At 50.2% G+C, this 27,835-nt stretch overlaps 1 protein-coding gene across 2 annotated transcripts in view; it reads left to right on the forward strand.

Annotated features, from left to right (window-relative positions):
- Positions 1 to 26,796, forward strand: part of PBX1 (PBX homeobox 1) — a 125,979-nt gene extending 99,183 nt beyond the window's left edge. Inside the window, exons 3-9 of one of the 2 annotated variants that reach the window (XM_041478994.1) lie at positions 1,405 to 1,649; positions 4,131 to 4,321; positions 5,334 to 5,469; positions 8,455 to 8,614; positions 15,851 to 15,963; positions 17,486 to 17,575; positions 24,394 to 26,796. In XM_041478994.1, the coding sequence (XP_041334928.1) occupies positions 1,405 to 1,649; positions 4,131 to 4,321; positions 5,334 to 5,469; positions 8,455 to 8,614; positions 15,851 to 15,963; positions 17,486 to 17,575; positions 24,394 to 24,486 (1,028 nt within the window). In that variant the 3' untranslated portion in view covers positions 24,487 to 26,796. The remainder of the gene's footprint in view (positions 1 to 1,404; positions 1,650 to 4,130; positions 4,322 to 5,333; positions 5,470 to 8,454; positions 8,615 to 15,850; positions 15,964 to 17,485; positions 17,576 to 24,393) is intronic. The other variant, XM_041478995.1, reaches the window with a different exon arrangement.
- The last annotated feature ends 1,039 nt before the right edge of the window (positions 26,797 to 27,835 follow it).

Raw genomic sequence — 27,835 nt, forward strand, 5'->3', positions numbered from 1 at the left:
AACCAAACCTCTCAACAGGGTCTTTTACTTCAATTTTATACTGATAATAGCTGTATCTTTAACTTATTGCAGAGTGGGAAGACCATACCCGGTGGTTGCTGGGGTTTTTTAGCTGCTGTGATTTTATTTCTTGTTGCTAACAGATCTTCCCCTACTTTTTTATTTTAAATGACAGGAATAATCACTTGCTCTTGTTTGTGCCATGGATTGGGAGGGGGTCAAATTCATCTCAGTTGTCAGCAGGCACGGCTTTATCAAAATCCAGGCAGCATTTCCCAGCTCTGGATGGGCAAAGAGTGTGTGCTCATGGGGTGTGTGTGTGCTCAGAGCCCCTGTGCCAGATGAGAGGGGAAAATATGATTGTTTTCCCTTAGGAAATGCCCTTTTTAATTCGTTCATCAAGGATTTCTTTTATTTATGTCATTTCTTATGCAGCTGTGCACGTGTGCATGTGGAAATCTCACGTTGTCATTCCGTGTTGGAACACAGACCTTGGAGGGGAGCACTGGGAGCACATAGGGCACCTCCATTTTTCAGGCATGGGACATCCCAAGCAGTTGGGTTGTTTTTCCAGGAAAGACCTCACAGGATAACTTTTACTTGGAGCAGTAATTTAGGCAGGGAGCACAAAGATGGGAGGAAGATTCTTTTTTTGAAAAATCACTTTGGGAGGATTAATTCATTGTTGCTCCTTTTCTCAGCATGGTTTAGACATCAGTGGGAAGACTGTATTCTTAAAGAAAAGGCATTTTTCCAGGAATAAAATTCATTTAATACATGTTTTTGACATGGTCCCAGTGCATGGCTAAAAGCATGGACTTCAAGCCCTCTCCACAGTCTGTATTTCAGGATGTGGAAACCAAGGCACAGCTGCCCCGGGCTCTGTGAGTCTTTCTCTGCCAACTGGGGTTGATGTAAATGACATGTTGGGTGACATGAGAGGACCCCTGAGCGAGATGGAATCAGGGCTATAGACTTCCCTTCCAACTTCCCATCTCATGCTTGAGTCTGGATATGGTCCCTATCCTTCTGGCAGCAAGCATGGGTACATTTATTGGTTTTTTTGGTTGCTGTTGCTAGGAGTTTTGCCTCTTGTTTGAGCAGAAAGTGTGGCTTTGTGGGCTAGCTCTGTGGTGAGCTCACTGCCAGGTCTGCCCTACTTCTGTCCTGCGGGAAGGAGCAGGGAGAGGAGCAGGGAGCTGGAGTGCCAAGCAGTGATGAGTGAAGCCAAGCTTGGTGCTGAGTACTTGCAGCATCAGGATGCCTGTTGGGGAACCTGTTGGGGAACCTGTTGGGAAGGGACAAAACCCCTGCTGACGGGGTCAGTCCAGCTTGGGACCAGCTTCCCTGAATTAAAACCCAGGTGTGACTCAGGTTTTCCTCTCCCCATTGTGTCTTCTGCAGTGCTGAGCATCCGGGGGGCGCAGGAGGAGGAGCCCACGGACCCCCAGCTGATGAGGTTAGACAACATGCTGCTGGCAGAGGGGGTGGCGGGCCCCGAAAAAGGAGGGGGCTCGGCCGCCGCTGCCGCCGCCGCCGCCGCGTCCGGAGGAGCCGGCTCCGACAACTCGGTGGAGCACTCCGACTACAGAGCCAAGCTGTCCCAGATCAGACAGATCTACCACACGGAGCTGGAGAAGTACGAGCAGGTAACAGGCTCCTTCGTGCTGGTGGGGAGCAGAGCGTGGATCTGCACAGCCTGGATCGCTCCTGACATCTGTTGTTAGGTGTATGGGCTCTGGTTGTTGGAGTGAGAACATGCCTTTTTAGGCTTGGCAGGGTTGGGGTTTTATGCTGGGATGTGGTGTGAAGGGTATGGGTATCAATGCAGGGTGCCCCCAGTGTAGGGAGTAATGTGCTCTGACTCCATGATTCAGAAGGCTGAACAATTGCTTTATTAATCTGTACTGTATTACGCTAATACTATACTAAATTACATACAAAAGAGATACTATACTATACTATACTATACTATACTATACTATACTATACTAAAGAGATACTAAAGAAAAACCTGTGAGTGTCTGCAGGCAGCCAGGACACAGCTTGGACCCAATTGGCCAAGGAATCAAAAGAACCTTCACCAGTGTCCAATTAACAAACCACTTTGGGTAAACAATCTCCATAACACATTCCACGTGTGCAAAACAACAGGAGCAGTAAATAGAGAAAGAATTGTTTTCTCTACTTCTCTGAGGTTCTCGCTGCCTTCCCCAGGAAAAATCCTTGGGAAGTTGTGCCTGCTGCTCTCTGTCAAGAGAGCTGCAGCCACAGTGTGTGTTGCCCCTTGGATTTTCACTTTTCACTCCTCCCCTGATACCTTACCCAGAATTGGCTCTATGAAGGAAAAGGCCTCTCTGATATGCTGGCCTCAATGATGACAACTGTTCAAGCAGGACTTGAATCAGGATCTTCCTTGAATATATTTTCTCCTTGAAAAGCTCTCTTTCCAGGGGGAAAAGAAAAAAAAATTCTTGTAGTAAATTACTGTTAAAAAAGAAAAACTACTTGGGTTATGAACACAGCTATTAGTAACACTGACAATTTCATGAAGAGCTTTTCAGGTCAGTGCTCAAAACCAGTTGCTTTCAAGTGCTTCCAGATGTTTTGCAGACCTCTCTTGGCCGCTGTGCCCCTTGCCCTTGTGGTTTCTACCCCAAGATTGTGGTTTATGGATATGAACAAGAGGGCACCACCTCTTTGGGTGCAGGACAAGCTCCACTGCCAGGGCCCAGGTGGGCTTTCAGATCTCTGGTTTAGATCCAGTAAAAGCTCCACTTTGCCTGGCTAACTGAGTGCGTGGTGGGGCTGGGGGATGTCTCATCCCCATGGCCACGTTGGCCAGGCTGAGGGAAGGGTTAGAGCTGGAGTCAGGGTGGCCAGGCAGGGCTCTGGTAATGCAGCAGCCAAGCACAGTCGTGCCATGAGAGGCATTTTGGCAGAGCCTTAGGGCAGGCAGGGAGCAGGCAGAGGGCTGGTTGGAAGGATGACCTTTGGTGGCTTTTCTCAGCCCTTGCTGTCACTCCCTTGAGGCACAGGGAGGAGCCTCAGCCATCCCACATGGGTGGGAGTGGAGAGCACCTCAGGGATCATCTTTCAGGCTGGAGAGGGGTAGAGAGACCTTGTGGCCTCTGCTGCCCAAGTCCAAGGAGAGACTTCAAGGCTTCAGGGAAGGACCTCCTGCTTCTTCCTCCCCTTGGGCAGGAGTTTTGTTTGTTTGATGTTCTGATTCTGTTTTTGCTTTGCTTTTGTTCCTCAGAGACACCCAGGTGAGAGAAGCCTTTAGCCAGGCCCAGAGGGTGGGATGGGCCACATCTTTCCTTCTCACAACCCACTAACAGGGTTTGATTTTGCCACTGAGTGGCTTTGCAAGTGGCTCTGCTGATCCACCATCTCTGGTACCATCTCTGGTACCATCACCCACAGTCCTGCAACACCAGGGCTCAGGGTCCACCATCTCTGGTACCATCACCCACAGTCCTGCAACACCAGGGCTCAGGGTTTTTCCACCTCCTTCCCACTCGCTCCAATCCAGCTGTTGGGAGCTCAGCCCCTGGCTTCTCAGTCTGGCTGCTTCTGGGTCAGCACGGCAATCAGTGCTGATTCTGCCTTTAATGCTCTTTATTTTGTGCCAAGAGGAGATGATCTGAGTGAAGTCTCACTGAGGGGCTACACCCAAGTTGGACCATGTCATGAGTTTTTCAGACAGATACAAGTTTGGTCTATTTGCATCTCAGGAGTTCATTCTCCAATTACAGCTTCAGGTAATGAAGTCAGATGCCCGCAGTTTGCTACCCTCCCAATTCACTTTTGTTTACCTTTTTTGGGGCCTGAGGCAGAGAGGGTGTCCTTGAGTTTCAGGCCTAGAGGAATTGTTTTGTCTGACCAAAACGTGAAGAGAGTTAACTAACACTCTATATGAAAAAAACTACAAAATATATGAAAAATAGAAAAGCTAAAATCCTAAGGCATCATCCCCTGAGCAGCAGCACTGAGCCTGCTCTGGAAAGCCCCTGCCATGGAGGCCAGCGCTCACATCTCCTCCCGGAGCCACGCTGCCTGCCCCATCCTCGACACCACCGAATGACCTTCCCATCCTGGGGTTTCTTTTGCTTTTCCTGCCATCCCAGGCGTGCAACGAGTTCACCACCCACGTGATGAACCTGCTGCGCGAGCAGAGCCGGACCCGGCCCATCTCGCCCAAGGAGATCGAGCGGATGGTGAGCATCATCCACCGCAAGTTCAGCTCCATCCAGATGCAGCTGAAGCAGAGCACGTGCGAAGCCGTCATGATCCTGCGCTCGCGGTTCCTGGACGCACGGTGAGCCCACAGCCCACCAAACCTTTCTGCAGTGTGCTTCGGGTCTGGGACCTTCATTGGGCAGGTTTGGTTCTGGAGTAATCTGAGGGCGCAGTGAAGGGATGTGTCTTCAGCCAGAGGGGTTTTTTGCCTTCTTTTTGCCATGGTTTAGTTGAGGTGTTAGGGCATGGGTTGGACTCGATCTTGAAGGTCTCTTCCAACCCAGTCATTCTGGGAATTCTGGGAATTCTTTATCCCTTAGTGGTCTGTGGCTCAGCAGGGGAGGGGACTGCAATTCAAAACATCCATCAGTGAGGCTCCCAGCTGTACCTTGAGAGTTGCACACCCTGTTTTGCTGTGGCAGAAGGAAATCCTGTGGCACACTGCAACAAGCCTCTGTGGTGGAAACGTGCACTTCACTTAGGGATAAAAATTTATCCTCCAGGCCATCCTGTCCCCCCTAGAATCCCATTCTTTTCCCACTGTTTTTATTGTCCCAGATTTTCAAATTGCTGTAAAATTATTTCATTTCCCAAGCTGGTTAGGTGCAGACTGTAGCTTGCTGTGGGGAGGAGAGGCAGCTACACCACAGGTACAAGGAAAGAGATGGCAGACAGGTAATAATGCCTAGGTGTGAATGGAACAGACTTCCCCAAGGATATATCCAGCCCTCCTTCCTCATCACAGAGCTTTGCAGAGTAGCACTGTCTTTGGTCACGACAGCCAGGTGTCAGGAGTCACCTTCCCAGGTGGAGGAGCTGGATGCCAGTTTTCAGACTCTGCTGTGAGCTGGAGGATACAGTGATAAATTTGAGATGGAGACTTGCTTGCTTTGAAAGGTGCTGAGAGAGCAGTCACCAGCAAGGGGCAGATCAGAAACTTCCTGGCCATGAGTCTTGCACTCCATGCAAGCAGAGGAGGGGGGAGGAAAGTGGGAAACTCAAGAGTATCTAAAATTGCATTACATTTTTGTATCCCTGGTGCTCATTCCCTTTCCTTTTCCTTCTGTTTCCCATTCTTTCTTCACGTGAAGGCGGAAGAGACGAAACTTCAACAAGCAAGCCACGGAAATCCTGAATGAGTATTTCTATTCCCATCTCAGCAACCCTTATCCCAGTGAGGAAGCCAAAGAAGAGCTAGCCAAGAAATGTGGCATCACAGTCTCACAGGTAAGACAGCTCAAAGCCTGGACCAGTGGGTAACCTCAGCATGGGGAAGGGTATTCCAGACCTCAGACCAGTCAGTCATGTCCAGTGTTGAGCATTTAATTATTAAATCTGTTTAGTGCAGGTTAGTGAGAGTGGGTGGGAGTGCAGATGGTGCTTGCAGATTGAAGCTATGGATGGAAAAGGAAAGTCTGAGGGTGGATGTAGGAGGTATGAAGGCTCCCTGGAGCTGTGTGTGCAGCCAAGGTGTTGACAACACCGAAGTGATGTGGCAGCACCCAGAGGGGCAAAGTCTCCTCAAGGAGTTAGTTCTGGCCTGGCCTGCAAGAAGAGCTTGTTTGATCTGAAAGTCCTTTCTTGAAGGGATTAAAAGCAGTAGGAAGAGTTGTGCAGGTTTTGCTTGATAAGACAGAATGGACAAGTCCAGGTGGGAAAGACCTGGGTGCAACAGTTTGTGCTCAGTGAGGGTGGGATTTCTCAGTGTTGTTTCTCTCAGTCATTACCCTTGTGCTGCAGAACATGACATCTCCCTGACTTGCACATCCCTCAGAACATGGGGGTTAGTAACGACAAAATGAATTATTTCCATATGTTCAAGGAAGCCACATAGTTCCTGGAGCCTGTAGCTTTGACCTGGGAGCTGCTGTGATTTGTGAGGAGCACAGCCAGCCCTTGAAACGTTCAGCCATACATTGCTGAGGCCTGCCCTTCTTTATTTCCTCTCTTTTTTGAGCAGGCTGTGTGATTGAGAGCCAGTCTTTGTGGCCTGTGGTAGGCTTGTCCTCACGTGAGCTGAGCAGCCCCTCTAGGCTCCCATGGCATTCCCTGCCTTGGGCTGCTTCCCAGCCCCAGGCACGTGCCTGCTCGTCACTTGAGTAAACTGCAGACAGCAGCAGCATCTGGTGTCCTTGTGGGAGCGTGTCTGCCTTCAGCAGGAGCAGCAGCATCCAGGGGAAGGTGTCATCACCGTGCTGAGTGCCTGCTGAGTGACTCCAGTTGCCTCCCCTGGGCTGGAAGACCCAAACGTTGCTTCTTCCCAGTTAGCAACAGGAGACAGCACATATTGGCTTAAGTAAAGCTCCAGCTGTCCCAGTGCTTCCCCTCTCACTTCTAATTCATCTGTTCACACTTACAACTTCTCCTTTGCAAAGACAAAATGCCCAGGAGAATGCTGCGTTTAGGAGGTGGTTTTGAGTGTGTATCAAGCTGCTTTGTGCCTGTCTCCAGAATCTGCCTCCCTTCTTCATCCAAATCAGGCAGAAACAAACACACATCCAGATCTGGTTTTGCTGAGACTCAGTGGGAACACAGGTCCCATGAATGTGTGCAAGTCCTGAGCAGAGCTGATATGAACTCAGAGTCTGATCAGATTAGGCAGGTGCTTCACAGATTTTAAAATGCAGATAGGTTGTGGTGGCTGGGTATTCCAACCTCCTGCCCCATGCTGCTCAGAGTTCACCCAGGATGGGGAGCCAGAAGAGCAGTCATGAGGAGATGTCCACGTGGAAAGATCATGAAGGAGCATATTGTCATTAGTGACAAAGCTGGACCAAGAGGTGGAATGGAGTTCCTTGCCAACAGCACCAGCCTCCTTGTGGTGCCATCAAAATGTTTGCTCCCAGATCTGGGCTGGGCGCTGATCTGAGTCTCTGCACGTTATATTTTCTCGTTCCTGCTCTGCAGGGTTGGTACTTGTAGCTCAGTAGCCATTAAATTGGTGGATGGAGCCACTTCTGTTTGGAAGCTGCTGAATGCTCTAATAAGCACTGCAGATAGAAAGCAGCACAGGAATAAAAGCTTATGGGTTTCAGTTATCAACACAAGCCCAAGCTTTCCCTAAGATAAGGAAGAAATCATGGGCTTCAAAGGATGAACATCCATTATTGTCTTCTGTGTCTTTGGCTCTTGCTCACGTTATTTGGAAGAGGGAGCGCTGATGTGCTTGCTCACCAGCAAGCAAAAGGAGATTGCCTTGGAATCTCACCGAAGGGGTTGGTCTTGCTAGCTCAAGATTGCAGCTCCAAGCAGTCCTAGGAGTGTTGGAACATTTCTGGAGAGCTGCAGCATCCTCCTTGTTGGCCCATTCCCTTCATCCTGATATGCTCCCTCAAACAAAGTCAGTAGTGGCTGGAAGTTGTCTTCTGCTTAGAGAACTGCACATAAGAAGACATTACCCTGATTCCTGTGTTCAGTGCTGATGAAGAAGAAGCTGAGAGCTGCTTCCGGGGTTGAATCTTTACCATGTTTTCTGTGAAATAGTTCAGTGTGAGATAGTGCCCACAAGTGAGCAGGAATATCATCAGCATGTCTCTGGGCAAACACAGTAGAAACATCTCCCACCCTTTCTCAAAGCACACACTTCTTTCCTGGGACCAAAGTTAGGTTTTAGGACAAGTCCTGTGCTTCCTCTCCATCCTTCCCCTGAAGTTCCTGGTTCATGCAGTGGCTCATGCTAAACCTTGCAAAGCCAAGCTCAGTTGGACAAGGAGCATCCACTTCTGGCTTTGTGCCCTGATTCCCCTCAGATGGATCAAAAGAGAGCTTTGCTGAGACTGAGGCAATTCTGTGTGTCAGCCAGGCCCTAGTCAGTTCTCTGATCAGTCAGGCATCTATCCCATCAAAGGGATACTGAGGAGGAGGCAAATAAAAATGACACACGCTGTTCTCAAATTGTGCAACTTTCGGGTCATTTGACTTTGTCGTGTTTTTTTGAATCCTTAAGGTTTTTGTGGGATGGGTCTATGGGTTCCTGTGGAATATCCCATCTGCAGCAGAACCAGCTACACCCACACAAACCCAGTGCTCCTAAGGGGCTCCTGTCACCTTTCCTGGGCTTGGTGTGGCACACACGGGTGAAAGGTGCTAGGAAAACTGAGGGGGGAAAGAATCTGCACTGCTTAACCTGAACTAATCCACCTTCTTCACCCAGGTGCACTTGGCAGAGCTGAAACCTTAACTTGTCCTTGTCTCCTCTTGAACTCGCTCTAGGTATCAAACTGGTTTGGAAATAAGAGAATCCGGTACAAGAAGAACATAGGTAAATTTCAAGAGGAAGCCAATATTTATGCTGCCAAAACGGCTGTCACGGCTACCAACGTGTCAGCCCATGGAAGCCAGGCTAACTCACCCTCAACTCCCAATTCAGCTGGTTAGTTTTTATTTTTCTTTTGTTTTGGGTTGTCAGTGTTTGGTTTTTTGTCCGTTCTCCCCTCTCCCTCTAGTCTCTCTCTTGTTTTCTCCTTTTGGTTATTTCAGCTTTTATTCTCTGGGTCTGGTTTGCTCATTTTTGTGGTCTTAAAAAAAAAAAAAAAAAAGGGAAATGGGTTTGTTGAGTTTTTAGGGGGGATGGGTTACTTTATTTTCTTTGCTTTTTCCCTACCTATTTTCTCCTTTTTTTTCCCCTCTTCCCCTTCCCTGTTCTGTTTTTTGTTGGAAAAAAAGGATGTGATCGTACCTTGTGACTGGTGGTGCTGTGCTGGGGGTTATATGCATGGATGGTAAACACAAAACCAGAAAAGTGGTCCACAAACCATGGCTGGGATTGCTTGCACTTTGGGGGAAGAAAAAAAAATAATAGAAAAGCTATTGTGTAATGATTTTATTTCACTGGGGCTGAGAGCATGAGTGATCCTAATGGACAAACCCCAGCATTTCTGAGATGTCCTAGCTCATGCCATTTTGGGGGTTGTTGTGGGTAAATTTTTATCCTTTGATTTTCTTTCTGTTGTGGTTATCTCTTTGATTGCTTACATGACAGTGTCTGGATCACCTGCAAGAGTGTGCTCTGTGTGAATTTTATTTTCCCTTTGTGTCAGTGCAATCCAGAGAAATTCATGGGTTCTTCCCTTCCCTTCCCTTTCCCCTCTTCCCATTTGCTGTGGTTTCCATGTGTTTGTTTTGAGAATCAAAGGCACAGAGCACTTTGCCCAGATTTCAACTCCTCTGCTAGAGAATGATACTCAGTTCATGCTTGGTGCCTGCTGCAAGGTTGGCCAACCCAAAAATGATCAGGGGCTGCGGATCCAAGAGCAATAGAAAATTGGGATTTGTTTACAAGGAGAGGAAAAAAAAAAAACTTCATGAGTGCCATATACTTTGTAATCCATGCAAATATTTGTGTGTCTGTTTTCTTTTTAGGGGTGGGAGGGAAAGTGGGAATGTGCCATTCTTGAGCCTTTGAGCTGAGTGTTTGCTCACAGTGCCCTTCCCTGGGGATGTGATGCTTGGTGTTATCAGAGAGGCAGGAAGGGAGCAAAGAGGATGGTGGGCAGCAGGATGTCACACAGGCCATGCAGATGCTGGCTGCCATCGGGACATGCTTCTGTAGTGAGCACAACCCTGCTTCTGTAGGTATCAGAGGAATCACACTCCAGAAACACCCCTGGCTCTGGAGCATTTGAGTCAGGGGTCACACAAAGGGAGGAAGCAGTGACATGGGTCTCTGGCCAGGACAATCTCTCCCACCTCTTCCTCACCCAGGTGTGTCTGCTCTGGCTCAGGTGCTCTGAGGGCTTAGGTGGATGCAGCAGAGCTCTGCAGAGACAGTTTGCTGGAGTTTTGTTTGATTCTTTTTGGTTTGGGGATTTTTGTTCCCCTCCTGTTCTCTCAACTGATGAAGATTTAACTGCATTTTCAAAAATGTCATTCTTTCCAAAGAGCTCACACAAAATACCTGGCCAGGTGGGCTTGTCTGGTGTTAACATCCCCTGTAGAAAAGGCTGGAGGGAATTCTGCTGGAGAGGGCAGAATTGTGTGTGTAGAGGGAGAGGCCTGCTGCCTGTGATGCTGTCCTGCAGCCCACATCAGTCCGGACCAAAGAGATGCAGCTTTCCTTCTTTTCCTCTTTCTTCAGCTGGAGTCAGATCCAAAGGTCTGGAATAGCAAGGGAACAGCTTCAGATTGCCTGAGTGGGTTAGGATCTGGGCTGCACATAGGAGAATAAGCATTTCCTCAGTGCCTGACCTGTTAAATAGTGCTCCAGAGCAGGGCTGTTTCCTCGCCTTCCCCAAAGGCAGTAACGCAGTTGTTTCAGAGATAAATTGGCCAGTGCCCTGCAGTAAACAGCTGAGATAATCCCTGGATAACACTGCACTTTCAAGAAAGGACAAACAGTCCTGTTATTAACAGGGAAAACTTGAGCTCCTGGGTCCTCTTTGTGGCTCACTTGTCTGCAGTCTGGAGTCATTGACCTCTTTTCGCATGCCTGAAGTGTCAGTGGTGCTAAAGCAGTGCGAGGGGAGCTTGCAGGCCACAGAGATCCTTCTTCTGCTTAGAAATAAAGTGTTCCTAACCTGGCCCAGGTCCCACACCCTGCCTGTAATGCTGCAACAGTGGCAGAGCAGCGGGGAGGCTCTGGTTGCTCTGGGTCAGCTTGCAGAGGTGGTGGGTTTGGGTGTCCTTCTAGATCCTCTCCTGAGAAGACAGCTGGAATTGTGTGGGATTTTTATCTCCTGACAGTTGAGATCCTCCCAGCTGAACCACACAGATGTAACAGCTCAGTCAAGCATCCCTACATGGTCACATTTTGGGACAAAGACATGTCCTGAGGACATCAAGTGATCGCCCCTGCTTCAGTTGTCCTGTAGGTCCTAGCAGCAAGAAGCAAACCTGTACATGCTAGGTCTGAAATACATGTCTGAGACAGATTGGGACAATTGTGTCCAGGACCATGAGCCATTGGATGTGCTGAATTCTCCAGGGAGGATCATGAAAGCTGATGAAGAGATGAAGAGCTAAGATGGCCAATGCCTCTCCTTCTACACCGTGGACTTTCTTCTGTTCCCAGATCATTGGCTGAGACTTTGGTGAGGAAGTAGCCTGAGCAAAGATAGGACTTCCTGGGAATTTGTAGGACTTCTTGGTTTAAATACATTGTAGAGCATGTGGAAAGAAAGTAAGCAGAGGACATGTCATGAGAAAAAAATGACCAGCAGTGCAGTCCCTGGAGGGCCGTGATGTTGGAAGAGGAGGTGGAACTGGATGCAGTGGGACCTGGGACAGGAGCTAAATTCATTTCTGCTGTGACCACGCAGGCCCATCTGTTCTCTCATTGATGCCCATGTTACTGGAGATCAGTGAATGGCTACAGTCAGTCAAAGAGATTGGCCACACATTGACAAGGGCAAGGATTGCATCTGTCTGGCCATCTGGCAGGTTGAGAGCAGGGTCCCCCATCCTCAGTCACCCAGGCCTGAATGTCAAACACCTTTTCATCCGGAATACGCGCGGTTGGGCTTTATTGGCCAGATGTTCAAATAAGCTGAGAAGTCTGGCTCATTTGGGCTAACAACTCCCCGTCCTCACTTTGATTTCCTGGACAACCTCAGCACAAAAACCACATGGCAAATGAAAGCTGTTTTATGTGGGCAGAGCCTTTTGCCAGCTAGAGTCCTCAAGGGCCACGCACAGGTGATGGCATCCAGTGAAATCTTGAGTGCAGAGTGGCCAAAATTGTCCTGAGCTGGTTTTTTTTTTACCTGATCATCCTTTTGTATTGTAAAAATCTTCTTGTGAAGCTGCTGCCTGGAAATGTACTTCATCAGGCATAGGTGTCTTCTCTGCCTTCCTCAGTTTGTGTCCAGAACACACCACTGGAGAGGACTCTGCTTCAGCAGAGACTGTTCTGGTCATGCCTTCACTGTCCCTAATGTTTGGCAAGTGAAAAAGAACAAATGTCCTGCTGGATCATCCCTGGATTTTGGACCTGCACTGTGGCTTTGTCCAGCTAATGAGTTACACAGTCCATCACCCCATTCTTCCCTCATTTTTGGCCACAGTAGAGACACCACAAAAAGTCACAGAAGCCATAAATCTTGTGCTCTCAATGCATGTGTGTCATTGCTGTTGACTTCAACTAGGAATCTTGTAGACATGACCAAAGTCACTTCAGAGGTTCAGCTGGATCTCTCTTGTTGGTGGTAGGTGGAATGAGGCAGCAGATGAGGATGGCTTGATTTCAGCTCCAGTGAACTCCATTATCCTGTTTGTTTATTCATGGTACCATTTGAATTGTCAGATACTTTAGAGAAAACTAGAGGTCCTGGAGAACTGGAGGTGGAAGTTGAGACAGTCAGAACACAGAAGACATCAGAGAAGTTGGAGAAGAAGCTCTCTGAAGAGCTGGAAAAGTGGTGTAAGAAATACCAGCGATCAAGTTTGTGAAGATTTTTGAAATGGAAGCAAAATTGAGGTGGGCTTTGCTCATCGGAGGTGTTAGACGTGGAAGAAATCTCTTAGAAGGCATTGTTTTGATTTAGGCTTTGACCCAGGGCAAGATTTGACTGCCAGAGTTTGCTCAGACATTTCCAGCACTCTTTGTAAAGCTGGTGCTGATAGAAACTCAACACCAAGGAATAGTGGGGATGAGTCTTGGTGTTAAAAAGACATCTGGATACTGAAGATGAAACACTCTTCCACACTGCTGCAACCATGAGTTTTTTGATAGGTTTTTTTATCTACCCACGATAATTCCAGGGACTTCCACACCAAGATCAGAGCGCTTTCCTCCTGGGCTCACAGGCTCAAAGATGAGATTCTCTCATTCACAACCTCTCAATTCCTGAGGAATTCCAGACCAAATTACAACCACCCAAAAAGCCTGTGCTGCATTCAGGAAAAGAGCCTTTCAGTGAGACAGGTTAGACTTACAATGGGGCCTCCTCATGGAAGGACTTGATTGTAATCCTGGATCTTATCTCTCTGGAGGATATCTGAGTCTAAATTTTCAGGGCTCTTCACAGTGCTGCCCTCTCTCCCAGCTGGGTCCCCTCTTAGCTGTGGCTCAGACTTTGGGGCACTGTGATTTTGGGCGTGGTGGGTGCACAGACAGCCAAGTGCTGAAGCAGCAGCGTGGCAGTGCAGAGGGCTCTGCAATTACAGCTCTGATCCAAATGCATCCATACGTGCGGGGCCATTGGTATGCGCATATTTATCTCTGCATCCACATCAGCAGCAAGACATATTTACCGTTTAGATATGCACATATATTGTAAAAACACCCCTTGCCAATAGCAGTGTATATCTTGTAAGTGACATTTCCAGCGCTCCTCATGATTTCCAAGACACCGTCACTCTTCAGAACTAGAGTTTGTGGCTGTTTGTTTATTTTTATTTCCTCCCTCCCAGTCTCAATTTTATGGCCAGGTTTGTTAAGTTTCAATAAAATATCAGTTAAGTTTATGGCATTTTTATTTGTTATTGTTGTTATAATTTTCTTTTGGTAGGGGAAGGTGGGATGAAATGTTGCTCTGCTGGGGGCAGAGTGATAGCAGTGCCATGCCAGGTGCTTAGGGATTCCAGAGTCCTCTCTCTAGCTCTGCCACTGATTATTTGTGTGATCTCAAATATTTCTGCTCGCCTCAAAAGAGGAAGGAAATATTCTCTGCTTCTTGGGAAGGGTAGCTGCAGAGTCTTTTGGTTCTCAGCCACTGTGGGAGCACAAAGCTGCGTTACTGCCCTGTGCTTTTATTAAGGTGGTCAAGGCAATCACTCAGAAAACGGGGTCAGAAGCATCTTTGTGTGTGTGAATTGTGCCTATCTTCATGCTTAAAGTTGATCACTGTCAGGGTGGGCTGGCCCCAGTCTGCCAGCTCATTTCTCTAGGTTTTTTGCCTTCAAAATAGCAAGTAACCTGAGAGGTCGGGCAGTGACAGGAGCCCTTTGCCAGCTGAGCAGAGGAGGTGATGGTTACAGCTGCCTCCTGACTAGTCCCGGTTATTTTACGCAGCGCTGTGGGATTGCTCTCTGGAACAGGTTGGGCAGGTTGACAGTGAGCACAGACAATGAGCTATTCTTGGCTTCACAGAGCACCAGTGGGAGGGTCCTGATCCAAGACTCAGTGTGCTCAAGATGAGTCTTTTGACTGTCTTGGGTGTTGTATCTAGCAGTGATGTTTCTGCTTTCCTTGGATTCTGAGAACTGCCAGCACCTGACAAAAGAGCTGGTCACTAAGAGAGCAGCAGAGAATGTAGTGAACATGAGGTCTCCAGCATAGACCTCCCACCTGCTCCCTGACCTCTGTCAGAGGTGGCTTCCTTCAGAGGAGCCTTCCTGGTCCACCTCCAGGGCGCAACTGGGATCTGTCCCTGTTTCTTCCCTGTCCAGCAAAGGGAGGGGGATTGCCAGGCATTTCTCAGAGCCATAGTTGGGCAATTCCACCAGGACTGTGGTTGCCAGTCTTCCAAGCTGGAAATGGCAGTGTAGATGATGAGAGTATATTTGGGACTGGAGCTGAAAGCATAGCTGACCTGGGCCCCTGAAGTCTCTCCTTTCCAAGGCTAACGTCATGTATAACTAAACCTTGCACGTTGAGCTGTCTCACACTTAACGCGCTGATCTGCACGATAAATTCTGAAGTAATCCCATAAAACCTTTTTATTTATTTTTAACCCCCTTGCTGCCTTCCCTGCCTTACAGTTACGTGATGGGTTTGTTTCTTCTGTTAAGTGGTTGAGGAGGTGCTCAGATATGTCTCAAAGCTGGAGGCATAAAACTTTTATTTTTGCAGAGGCAGGATTTATTTTTTCTTTTCATTTGTGATTTTTTTTCTCCTGATCCCACCCAGTTGTCTTCACTGTTACAGTTTTTTAGTGTAACACTGACGACTGGTGCATGCAGTGGGGAATTTGCTTACAAAGCTTGTTCCTCTGGGGCAGCTAGCCCAGGAGGGCTGTGACACCCTTGTGTTCTCTCATGGACCATCACAATGAAAGACTTCTGCCAACGTGATGGGCACTGGGAGTCTAACCCAAGTGCCTTCACATTTTTGTGAGCCTTTGCTCCTGGTGCTCCGCAGTTCCCACCAGTGATGGGTTCCTGATGTTCTGAAGGCAAGCCCCACGTGGCTCAGCCAAAGCTCCAGCCGTGGGGCTGGATGGGCTCTGGAAGTCTCACCCTGCAGGGAGCAGTGCAGGCTAGAATTACCCACGCTTTTCTGAGCTTCTCAGTATGGCCTTGGTTCACCTGCTGCAAAGGCTTCTGCTCTTGATAGCAGGGCTTGTCTGGGTAATTCTGGTCTCCAGTGCAGTCTGCTGGGTGAACACCTCCAACAACTGAGGTCTTTCAGAGCTATTTGAAGGATTCTGATGCTGTCTGAGTCCTCCAGGCTGTGTTTTGTTTATCTCAGTCAAAAGCATGAAGAATCCTTCCTCCAGCTGAGGAGCTGTTGAAGAATGTTCTTGGCATTGAGCTGTAACAACATGTGGCTTTGAATAACCTCAAGAGTGCATCCTTTTTTTTTGCTTGCTCTGTTCTTCATACTACTAACCTGACTGTGTGTTTTTGTTTTTGTGGTTGCTTTGCATGTTGCTCCTTCCTCTTGGCTGAGAGTCATGGGGTGGATCTTTTTCCTTTCTGTGATTCAGGTGCCTCACTCTTTCCTTTCCAGGTTCTTCCAGTTCTTTTAACATGTCAAACTCTGGAGATTTGTTCATGAGCGTGCAGTCTCTCAATGGGGATTCTTACCAAGGGGCCCAGGTTGGAGCCAACGTGCAGTCACAGGTAGGGACCCATCCGATGTACTGCCAGTGAATGCATTAGTGTTGGAGGAGCCTTTGATTGTATTGGCACTTCTCCCTCCCGTCTGAAAAGAGCAAATCTCAACCAGCACAAATCAACCAACCAACACTTTAAAAAAAGGCAAACCAAACCAAAAAACCAACCAACCAAAAAAAAAAAAAAAAGCAACAGGAACAACCACCAAAAGAAAAAAAAACAAAAAACCAAACCAAAAAACAATCCAAAAGAAACCAAAACCAAACACCCAACCAAACCAACAACCATGGTCTTGAGGAGACTTGCCCACACTTTGTGAATGCATTTGGCTCTGGCTTGATAGTCATACTAGGAGGAGAGAAGGTGTAGAAGAATAGGCACAAAATCAAACAAAAGCAGCTCAGGTTTAGGTTCTGCTTGCTTTATTCTTCCAAGGGAATGGGCCAGATGTTTGGACTGGTGTCTCGTTTTCCAAGACTTCCACTTACTCCTTTGATGCCAAACTAGGTGTCTGCTGAAAGGCAATAAATGTTCAAATATGTAGATAATTTTTTTAATTTATTTTTTTATAATTAAAAGCCACCCTTGTCCATTTCCCCACCTCCCCAAAGCACAAGCACTCACACCACCCCTGTACATACCAGGAGGAGAGAGCAAGGGAGCTTTGAGCAGCAATGCTGAAACATCAACCCATGCTTGGGGCAAAAAGAAAGAATATAAAATAGCCAGGATCTCATTCAGATCCCGCACCTCCCATCCGATGTCCAGATATGCCATGAGTCCCCTCTCTGGCATCTAAGGCTCTGTTCTGTGCTGAGAGACGACAGCCACTCTGACACTTCTGCATTGGGCAAGGAGAACTCTCTAAAGCTGAGGCTGCTCCCCCGTGGGGCTGGACGTGGAGCACACATCATCCATGGGCGGTGAGACGTGCTCACCACATGTGCCACTGCTGGGGCCGGGCTGGGGGTGTGAGGGAGAGGAAGGGGCACCCAGAGGAGAGCTGCTGGTGCCTTTGCCATGGTAGGTATATTTCCTTTCTGGGCCCTCCACAGTGGAGGCGCTCAGCCAGCTCCAAAGATCTCCTTCTGCTGCCCTGAGCAGTGCTTGGGGTCAAGGGTGGAAGGGGGTAGGGGTAGGAAGGTGGGTCCTTGAGCACAATGGTGGAGATGGCTGCAACGATGTGCTCCAGGAGATGCCACCCCACACTGGTCATGCTGTTCTCCCTCCCCACTCTTTTTGTCAAAGGACATGGGACCAAGGAGAATGTCACAGGGCTGCTGGGGCGGGCAGGGGATGGTGAGGGAGGCAGGAGAGGTCCTCTGGCTCATTTCTCTCCACAAGACCAACTGCGGCTCTCTTTGATCCCTCTTCGAATGTACACCTTCATTTTTATTACGATGATGACCATGATCGTTGTTATTCCTGTTTGTTTACTTTTATCTTGCCAAAGATGAATGGAAGCAGCTTTGGCCACTAACGTTTCCTTCCCTCTAATTTGTGTCTTTGTTGTTGTTGGTCTGTTTAGGTGGATACCCTTCGCCATGTTATCAGCCAGACAGGAGGATACAGTGACGGACTCGCGGCAAGTCAGATGTATAGTCCGCAGGGCATCAGTGTAAGAAAAAAAAACAGGCTTGGGTTCTGGTCCTTTGGGTTGGTTTTTTTTCATTTTTTCTTCTCTCACTACCAATTATTTCAAAGCCATAGGGCTCAGAATGCCACTTAGTAGGACTTGTCTTTGCTTTTACGGTCACCTAGTTTATTGCTTCAGTATCGGTCACGCCAGCGGCGGAGCTTTGCCCACAAAAAAAGTGGCAAAGCCGGGGCAGGCTGCGTGCAGGCAGCTGGCGTCTCGGACTGTCACAGCCCATCAGCGTTCGCCCGGCACCTGCGGCCACGCGCGCTCGGCCACGAGGAGCTGCTAAACAGGTGACACCTCCCGTAACCATGGTGGGGAACGTCACCGCAAACACCCCAGCTCCGTCCTCGTGGCACCATCCTGGATGGTTAAAAATAACCCATCCCTGGCCAGGGTCCGAGAGCGCGGCGGCGATGCGGGGTTGGCGGCGATGGGGTTGTGAATAAAAGGAGGAAAAAAACCCACAAAGCCAACCAACGTCAACCCAAGAAAACCTCGCCCAAGCAGGCTGGGGGAGGATGAGAGGGGGAGGGCGGTCTCTGGAGCATCTTCTCCTTGTTCTTGGGTGCGCTGGCGGGTTCTGACTAGCATGAAAATTCGTAGCGACAAGCTGTGTCGCACAGGGGGAAATCGATCAGACACACACAAGGAGAACCCAGTGTAGATTCGGGACAGCAATCCAACTTCATTTCTCAGATCAATCGTCCACCATCTCAGCGGCAGTGACAGCAAGCTGGGAGAGGAGGGCAGCCTGGAAAAGGAGGCTGTGAGCGCTGAGTGGGTGGTGGCAGTGGTGTCCGGGGTGGCACAGAGGAGGAGGCAGCTGGCCCTGGACATGGGGACACTGATGGGTGAGACAGGGTGGTCTGGAACTTGTCGGAGAGGTGATGATCCTCTGGGTGGGATGGTGGTCCTGCAGCCGAACCCTAGCACGGTGCCATCACCAGCCAGTCCCATCACTCTCCAGTCCACAGGGCCATTTGTCACCTGGCGTGTGACCATCCTGCAGGACGGCCACCACCAGCAGGCAAAGAGGGCGCAGGGAGAGGGGTGTCCTGGGACGGGGGGCTCTGCTCCCTTCTCCTGCGGGCGCCGGGGCTTAGTGGGCGGCTTGACGTCAGGAGGCAGAGGCAGGGAGGATTTGTGAAGTAATGTAATTGAACATGTGCAGATAATTATGTCTCATTACATAAGCCCCTTGCAAAAACGGCACTTGGAAATGCCACATGAAAGAGCCTATCGTTCCGCATTAATTTCTCCGTGTGCTGAATTTATTCCCTTTCTGGCTTTTTAATACTTGGAGAGTAAATGAATTGCAGGCTGATCATGATAAGAGATGATACTTTTGTATAAATTAAAATACCCCCAAGGAAGGAGGCTGAGCTGATTACAGTTGCAGTTGGCTTGGAAAATAACAGTGGGCTGGGTTAAGCCAAAATTTGGGGGGGAGAGTTGCTGCTGGGGATTATGAGGCAGGGAGGGGATGACTGGGGAGCAGAGAAGGAAGAGAGAGCAAAAACTCAAAAGCTGAATAGGACAAGGAGAGCTGGGCTGGTGTTTCTGGCTTCTCTGTGGAGAGAACCAGTATTCCCATGAGTAGCAGTAACTGGTGAACTGAGAGTGGCAGGGGCTTGGCAGTTCCTCTGTGTATCCCAAACGGAGACGTGGCATGTTTGGCGTCCCATGTCTTCTCAGGAAGGGTAGGAGCCCAAACTGACCCATTTTTGATGTTGTCAAGAAAGGGGCAGGTTGGCAAAGGGACTGCACTGTGTGGGTGACTCCTCAATTCCCCACAAAGCTGTGATAGGCATGGGGAATGAGGCAGGGAGTCCAGAGCTGAGCAGACAGTTTAGGAAGCACCTTCTGGATTGCCTGTTTGTTCTCCCTGTATCCCAGCCAGTGTGCTCTAGCCTGATTGTCACTTAATGTCTTCCCATCCATTGAGCTCCTTTGATACATCCCATTTTGTCCCCCCTGAGGTGTGGCTGCCCTTTTGGAGGCATTGGTGCTGGGGAACTCCTCGGTGCAGGCAGGGTGACTGTCTCCAACAGGCAGGGCTTCCCTGCCTTTCCCTGAACCCTTCCATGCCGAGGAGGGGCGGTGGAATGCGGAGCAAAGCTGATTGTGACACTGAAAGCTGCCGTCCCCACATCACCCGAGCATCCCCGTGAGCTGCTGGAAGGAGATGAGCCGAAACCTAGTCAAGAGCCCTGTCACAATGATGTCTGCACGGGGCTGAGGTTAAGTCATCCCTGGAGCCCGTCAGCACCGGGAAGTCAGCGGCAGGTTGCCCAGCTCCACTGCTGGAAACCTTGGCAGGAGAGACAACGCTCGGGGTTTGCCTTCCTTGATGGAGGATGAATTTTTAAATGCGTGTAAGTCGTGACAGCTGAGAAGAGGGATCTACCCACAGCCCAGTTCCCTGCGAGGCTCTGCTGCTGTGGCTGACAGGCTGCTCCGCAGGGCAGGAAGGGCTGGAGACGGTTCTGCATCGTTAGCAGGATAATGGGCAGTGTCCCAGCCACGGCCAGCGCTGTGACCCACAGCTGAGGCACAGGGAGAACAGAGGCTTTCCTTCACAGGTGGGGACAGTACCCATCCCAGCAAGGGATGGGGACATTCTGACAGTGGAGGGCTGGTGGACAGGAGCTGTCCTGTGGATACCCAGCCTTGGGTCACACTGAGAAGAAGCAGGAACCTCCCGACCGCCCCTCCTTTCCCTCCTGTGAGCCACCCCTTTTGGCAAACTTTGAGGCTGTAGGGTTTTGCACCATGAGGTGAGAGTTGTTAAATGTCTGGGATGTCTGGACAGTGTTTGTTCATGGGGGTCCACATGTGTATCCAGGAAGTCCCCCAAGACCAGGGATTTCAAAACATTTAGGAAAGCTCAGGTTCTGTTGGGTTCCAGTAGAAGATGGATGTTTATTACCACAGTCCTCTGGAGGGTCCTACCCCAAAACATCACCTTTCCTGCCACTGCCCTATGACTGTAAATCCACCAAGTGTTCTACTTCCCCCATATGCTAATGAATGAGTGAACTATAGTCATCTTAAAGCCCTTTCAGAAATTTGGTTTTGGACTGAATTTAATTTACAGATGATTGAAACGTGTAAAATGACGAGCTGTTCTTAAAGTTCATCAGAGAGTGAAGATTTTTATTAAAAACTGCTGCTGTGCAGACCTGTGCTTGTTCACAGAGCAGCGTGTGTGTCACCTGGATGGTGGTGGCCAGTGGCAGGGTGTGACAGGGAATTTTCGGTCCACTCTTGTCAGCAAGCATTGGTACAGGAAGAAGCTGAGAGCTCCTTACTTGACCTGAGATCTTTTGTTCTAAAAAGTTGAGCCTTAGGGAAAAAAGTTGTTGCTCTGTTCCCCAGCCAGCTGCAGTTCACCATCATGGTCAAGTTTTGGTTCATGGTCCTGACCACCAGCTGGGGTATGGAAGTTTGTCTGGCAGGGTTTCAGTACACAGGCTCCATCCATAAGGGATGCCTTGGTGTGTTCTGATGGCCAGGGATGCTTGGCCATGACCCTTGGGAAGGGATGTCCTGACCAGGCTGGATTCTCTGGTGTGTGATAAGACCTTCAGTGCATATTGTAAGGAGGCCCTGATAGAAGCTCTGAAAAGGCATCGAGGCTGCTCTGCCAGACTGGCTGGTGACTGGTGTGTTTGGAGGCTGACCTGATGCCCTGTGCCATTGTTGGTGGGACAAGGATTTGGTCACAGGAGGTGGGGTGCTGAGACAGCCTCTGTGCTAAGCAGAAGTCTTTAAAAATTGGCAGAAAGTCATCTCCCAGCCCCATGTAGGAGGCCCAGGCAGGGAGCCAGCCAGACTTGCTGGAGGTGACAGAAATGCTGAGACCTGTGGAATTGGGCATCAAAACCACTTGCTTCAGCAGTCTTTCACTGGGGCTCCATATTTGGACAGTCACCAAGGCTTTGCCTGTGCTTTGGCACCAGAAGGTGACATCTGAAGAGATGTCCTGGAGACCACTGCTCTGTCTTTGGCATCTGCCCCTCCTGAAGAAGTCACAGCTGCGTGCAGGGGCTCTGCAGGGAGCAGCAGCCTCCTCTAAAGAATCCCTTGTCTTTGAGGGAGATCCCAACTGATTTACTACAGTCAAACCCCAGGGGATCTCCTTGCTTGGAAGAGGTGAATCCCGCATGTGGCTTGGTCCATGCAGCAATGGAGTGACCTCCAGGATGAGTGGGGATGGTGCCTGCATGCCCTCTGCCTGGGGAAGGATCCAGCTTCCTCATGGAGGACTTTTCCTTACCAAAGGATGGTGTCAAGATGTCACGGCCAACCTTGGGTCCTCCTTTCTATCACCTGACCCACAACTTACGGCCTTCCCAGGCCACACTGGTTTCTCCCCAGCATCCCCTTGACTTCCCACTGGATGGGACCACGGTTGTGTTCAGCCACACAAACTCCTGAAGCACAGGAAGGCTCATTCCCAATCTGCAGTACCTTCCAAGGATTTTGGGTGCGGAACGCGAAGCCGCCGCTCGATGGCTTCTGTGGCTGGCAGGCAAAAGCCTCGCTATAAATAGCTGAGCACAATAGGGCCAGAGCCCCGCTCCATCCGCGCGGCCCCCGCCGCTCTCCCCCCTCCTGCTCGCCGCAACGACCCTGCAAACACTAAATGGCATCTGAGTGCATTAAGCAGCAAACTCTCCGGTGACATAGCAATTACGGCTCTGAAATAGATTTGGTGCGTCACGCAAGATAAGGGTTTTGAAAGTTTCTGTTGTGATTATAGCTTGTAACTCCAACAAATAACAGGCTTGGTAATAAGAGGCTGCCAGCACAGCTATTGTGGTTCTCTCTCACTGATGGCACGTAAATTGCTATTAATGTCCTAAGTGTACTTGAATATGCCAGTCTCGGGGCGGCGGAGTTGGCTCTGTGTCTCTCTTTACGCGGCCTGTCATTGTCGGGCTGATAATCTACAGTAATTGCTGCCTCTTGCAGCAGTCCAAGATGTGTAAGGGTGGATATTGCCTCTTGGGGAGCGCAGGGATGGGGGGTCAGGGCCTGGCTCTGGGTGGGAGCTGGTGGGGGCAGTGGGCATGGGGTGCACATGGCTCGTGCATCGTCTGGTGTCACACTTGCACCCGAGGTGGAGCAGAGTGGGGTTTGCTAACCTGTGAGCGAGCTGAGGTTGTGATTCCTGCTTCCCTTTCTGTTGCCTGAGCCCCTTTGCTGCCAGGCATCTATGGAAGAGCAGACGGGCACAGCAAGGGGTGCGCACACCTCTTGTCTTGTTTGCTTTGTGCGTGTCCCGCTGTGAGGTGGCGTGACTCCTCGGATGTGGGTTCTCCTGCCTGTCAGCTCCTTGCTCCCATCACAGCAGCCTCTCGGGCAGGCGGGAGCTGGGCAGCAGCACCTTGGTGATGCCTTAAGGAGCTGGAACAGAGGCTAGATGGAGTTAAGAGGAATTAAGTGGCTATTTACTGAAGTGCCTTCAAAGGCCACACCCTGGCAGTACCAGAGCCACAGCCATGGCTCTGCCCAGATGGTTCCGAGGTGGAAGCAAAAGAGGGCTTGGTCACAAGATCTCACATTTTTATAAGTTTTAGTTCATTTGCATATAGGAGTTAACTGTCCAATTAATAGCTTTGGGTTATGAAGTTTCATCCTCCTTGCTTGTATGCCCACCCTCCTCTTCTCACGTTGTCTGTGCTTTGGGCCTGAAGTTTGAAGAGATTGTCCTTGAGTCTCCAGCTAGAACGGGATTGTTTTGTCTTCACCACCCTGTGAAAAGATCCCAGTAACACTCAATGGAAAGCTAAAAGCTGCACACCAAAGCAGAACAGAAACACTTAAACCCTAAGGTATCACTGGGGTGAGGAGTTTTCCTACCCTCAGCCCTCTGTGTGTGCAGGGTCCCAGCTGGCAGGGCCAGCGCTGGATGATGCGGCAGGCAGTGGGACAGGGTGGGCAGAGCAGCCCGGGCGTGTCTAAAGCGGGACAGCGACGGCTGCCAACTGGAGCTTGGGCAGTGCTTGGGAAGGATTAATTTGCCAAGCACTGAATCAATGTCAGAGCAAGCAGAGGAGGTTGGGTGCGACATCTGCTCCTCTCTGAAGGGGATGGCAGCAGCAGAGGAGCAGCTTCTGCGCGCTGCCGGCTCCTGCCCGCGGCAGCCGGGGCCCTCCGGTACTCGGCTCTGGAGCGCCTGGAGAATTTGGCTCTGCATCTGTTTTTAGGAGAAAAAACAAGTTGTCTGCCATGGTTTGCTGCATGAACCCTCAGATGGGATATAGTGTTGGCACCTCTGTTGAGCTGTGGCTCGGTTTCCCTCGACGAGGCGGGGATGTGGAGCTTTTCTGGGGGACACAGCACAGCTCAGCAGTTCCATGGGATCCATTGCTTGTTCTGCGTATTCACAGCACTTGGGTTCAGATAACATTCAGGATGCTGGTTCTCTTTGCTATTTTCTTTCTTCCATATGAGGAAGAGTTATAATCAGGGGTTAAAAAACACCAAACAACCAGAGCTCGGGATCTGGAATAATACGTTGGGTTTTTTTAAGGGATGGACTTTCCATGAGTGCTTCCAGTTTATCAAAATCTGTCTTCAGCAGAAATGTTTCTGTCCTGTGATGGAGCCTGGTGGAGCCCTGTAGTCTGGGGTGGGATGAGGGAGTCAGAGGGGACATCTTTGCCTCCAACACCTGTCCCATCTGAGGGAGAAGGGGGTGGATCTGAGGTGGGTGGGTGCCTTGGGTAGGGCTGCTTGTGCCTTGCCATGGGGTGACTGATGTCTGTGTGTGTCCCTTCCTTCAGGCTAATGGAGGGTGGCAAGACGCTACTACCCCATCGTCGGTGACCTCCCCCACAGAAGGCCCTGGCAGCGTTCACTCTGATACCTCCAACTGATCTCCCAGCAAATTGCATCCCTGGCTGAGCCGGCCCCGGCGGGGGCGGGAGAGGAGGGGCCTCTCCTAACACCGCAGCAGTCAGACTGGAGGTGAACCCAATCAGCACACACAAGAAGACTCCTTCTCTTCTCTTCGTCGGGATGCTTTTTTCAGCCAATCTGGACACTTCTTTATACTCTCTTCCCTTTCTTTTCTGGGTAGAAGCCGCTCTCCCCCTCCCCGCCACCGCCACAACACCTCTCCCTTCCCCTCCCCGCTTCCCACCCAAGGTAGAAGGATTTTAAGGAGGAAAAGCAAAAATCCACCATCACACAAACCAAGCCCAGAGCAGTGTACAGCCTCATGCTGGGTGTCTTTCTGAGGAGCTACAAATGTACCTCAGTCACTTCTCGCTCCCTCGCTAGCAGGCAGCCCCTGCCCCCCTTCCTTTCACGCTACCTCTCCGTAGGGAATTGCCACCATAGGGAATCTGCTCCTGCCTCATCTCCACAGCCTCTCTCACTCAGCCCTGCCCCAGTGAGCTGTCCCTCGGCTGCTGCAGGGACAGGGCAGGTGGCACAGCCCCCGTGCACGTGGAAGGAGCCAGCGTGCTCCCCCTCGCTCCCAAAAGGTACCATCCCCATTGCCAGCCCTGGGGAAACTTCCCAGTGCCAGCCCTACTTGGCCAAGCATCCCTGCCGCTGGCTGCTGTGATCTGGATGAGCTGTGGAACCCTGCTGTCCTGCCTGCCCGTTGCTGGAGGGGAGAAGAGGAGGGAAGGAAGGGAGGCAGAGGCAGGTGAGAAACGGCCATGGCTGCTGACACCTCCCCGGAGCGTGCGGGATCAGGCACGGATGGCTGCTGGGACACCAGCACTTCTCTCACAGCACCTAGAGAGGCTGCTGCTGGAGTTCTCCTGCTGAGGGCAGTGCCACGGGGTGTTGGCTCCTGTTTCCAGGAGCAGCTGGCTTTTCCAGTTCAGGCAGGACCCACAGAGGTTTGTGCCATCCCCTGCGTTCCCAAAGCCCTGCCAAGCCAGCAGTGAGGGATGGGCAGCAGAATGCCAGGGGCTGGAAGTGCTGGGGTGAGCGTCTCGGGTGCTTTTGGTAGCTCTTCACGCCACAGCTTTGCTCTGTAGGATGGGTGGCTGCCCCACTGGGGGATGTCTCTGTGCTGGAGCTGCTGGTTTGAGCCCAGGAGTTACCTGGGCAGTGGCCATGGAAGGACTCAAGGGACTTTGTGCCCAGCTTTTCTGGCCCACTGTTGGGACAAGCAGTGATGGCTGGCGAGCGAGGCTTCATTCTGCCCCTTCTCAGCTGGTGCTGAGAGGATGTGGCTGTCGTGGAAGAGCAGGAAGAGGCAGCACCAGTTTCCCTGGGCTGCGGGCTGAGCTTCATGCCAGGGTGGGACTTCTGGCCATCGGTTCTTGCAGTGGGCACGAGGAGGCTGAGCCAGCCTGCATCGAGACCCTGGGTGTGCTGGGGACTGGTGTGGGTGCAGGATGTCTGGCACCTCGTGGTGGATCCCAGGATCCCCTGGGATCAACACCTCACGCTGTTGAATGTCCATGCCTACCCTGCTTGTGCTGGTCTCGAGGTGGGAACTGCCAGCGTGGAGCAGCATTAAAGAGAAACCATTTAAAATTAGAGCTCTGCCAAAAATACTTCCACCCTTCTGCTGGAAAAAAATAATGGTCCTTGGCCTGCAGGGCACAGTGGTGGTGTGGCTGCAGCTCCAGCACGCTGTCCCCTTGCACCACAGGGGTGTCATGTGTCCAGCAGTGACACTTGTGCTCCTTTTGCATCCATGCCGGGAGTGGGGACCCTGTGGCAGAGCAGGATGTGACACGAGGGGCCATGGGCTGCCTCCCAGCTGTGTGCTAAGAGCATGGAGAAGGTTGTTTTCCTGCAAGGACAGTCAGGAGGTGCTGCCCACCTTCCCCAGCTCTGCACCTTCCCACTTTCCTCCTCGTCTTCCCGTGGCCTCCCTCAGTGCTGCCTTTGTCCAATTCCAGCTCATTTAACATGAACCTGTTCTGGCAAAGCGTTCCAGGGACACAGGTCCGGCTCGGGCCTCTCCTGCTGAGCCACAGCAGTGGAATGCCTCCATCCCTTTGGAAAGCACCTGGGAATGAGCCAAACCACGGCCTGCTGGGGCTGCCCCCCTGCCCTGTGCCCCCTGCCCGGGCTGCCCCTCGCTCCTCCACGGTACTTTGCAAATCCCCTCCTGGGTTCCCCAGTTGGTCCCTCCAGTTTGTGTTGGCATAGCTGCTTGCTTGCCTTTTTCTTTGCTTCTTTTTTTTTTTTTTTTTTTTTTTTTTTTTTTTTTTTTTTTTAATTTTTGGGTTTTGTTTCTCCTCTCCCATTCTCCTCCCCTGCTCCAGCCCGAGTGTTGTGGGGTTTTTTTTTTCCCTTCTTTTTTTTTTTTAATTATAATTTCTTTTTTCTGCCCAAGAAAAAAGGCCTCTGTCTTTCTGATCCCAATTGAAACTTTTATGTTCTATGACGATACTAACAAGGTGTAGGTTTTACAGTTTCCTGATTTGTACTGGTAATGCATATTCCAAATAAATAGTTTCTTTTGTTGCAAAAAAAAAAAAAAAAAAATCAAAAAAAACCAAAACCCTGAAACCAAACCTGGTGTATTTTTTGGGGAGGAAAAAGAAGAAAACAAGATACCCTGGGGGTTTCCCCAGGAGGCGCAGGAAGGGTTTGGGGTGCAGAGGTGGGGGTGAACAAAGGCAATAAATACCCTGATGTTGGGATGGTGTGAGCCAGGGGGATGTGATTTGGGATTCTGCCTGAGGCACTGCATCCTGCTGCCTCCCCCTGTGCCTCAGTTTCTTTGGGCATGAGGAGGCGAGTTCTCCTGGACACATGGATTTGCCCGTGCCAAAAGAACCAAACCAAACCAACCAACCAAAAAAAAAAAAAAAAAAAAAAAAAAAAAAAACAAAACCTGCTTTTTTTGAATTTTTAAGTGCACTGCTTTCCAAAAAAAGAAAAGCTAGAAATGGGATTTTCTTTATCACACCAAGGTCCAGGGCAGGGATGGGGAGCAGGGGAAGGCTTGATAGCCTCAAGAGCTCAAAAAAAAAAAAAAAACAAACTACAAATGGGATTTTCGTTATCACACCAAGGTCCAGGGCAGGGATGGGGAGCAGGGGAAGGCTTGATAGCCTCTCCTGTTTTCCTGGGGTGGGGAGGTTATTTAAAAAAAAGGGGGGAACAACTGAAAACGTTTCTGGGAAGAAAAAGAAATTTTAAATTTAAAAATAATTTATCATTTTAAAAAGAGACCGTGCATAGGATGAAAACCAGGACAGCTCTGCCTTGTCCGCAGAGATTTTAAATGGAGTAGGGGGTGGC

The sequence above is a fragment of the Pyrgilauda ruficollis genome, unplaced genomic scaffold (assembly GCF_017590135.1).
Source record: "Pyrgilauda ruficollis isolate IOZ18807 unplaced genomic scaffold, ASM1759013v1 scaffold47, whole genome shotgun sequence".
Lineage (NCBI taxonomy): Eukaryota > Metazoa > Chordata > Aves > Passeriformes > Passeridae > Pyrgilauda > Pyrgilauda ruficollis.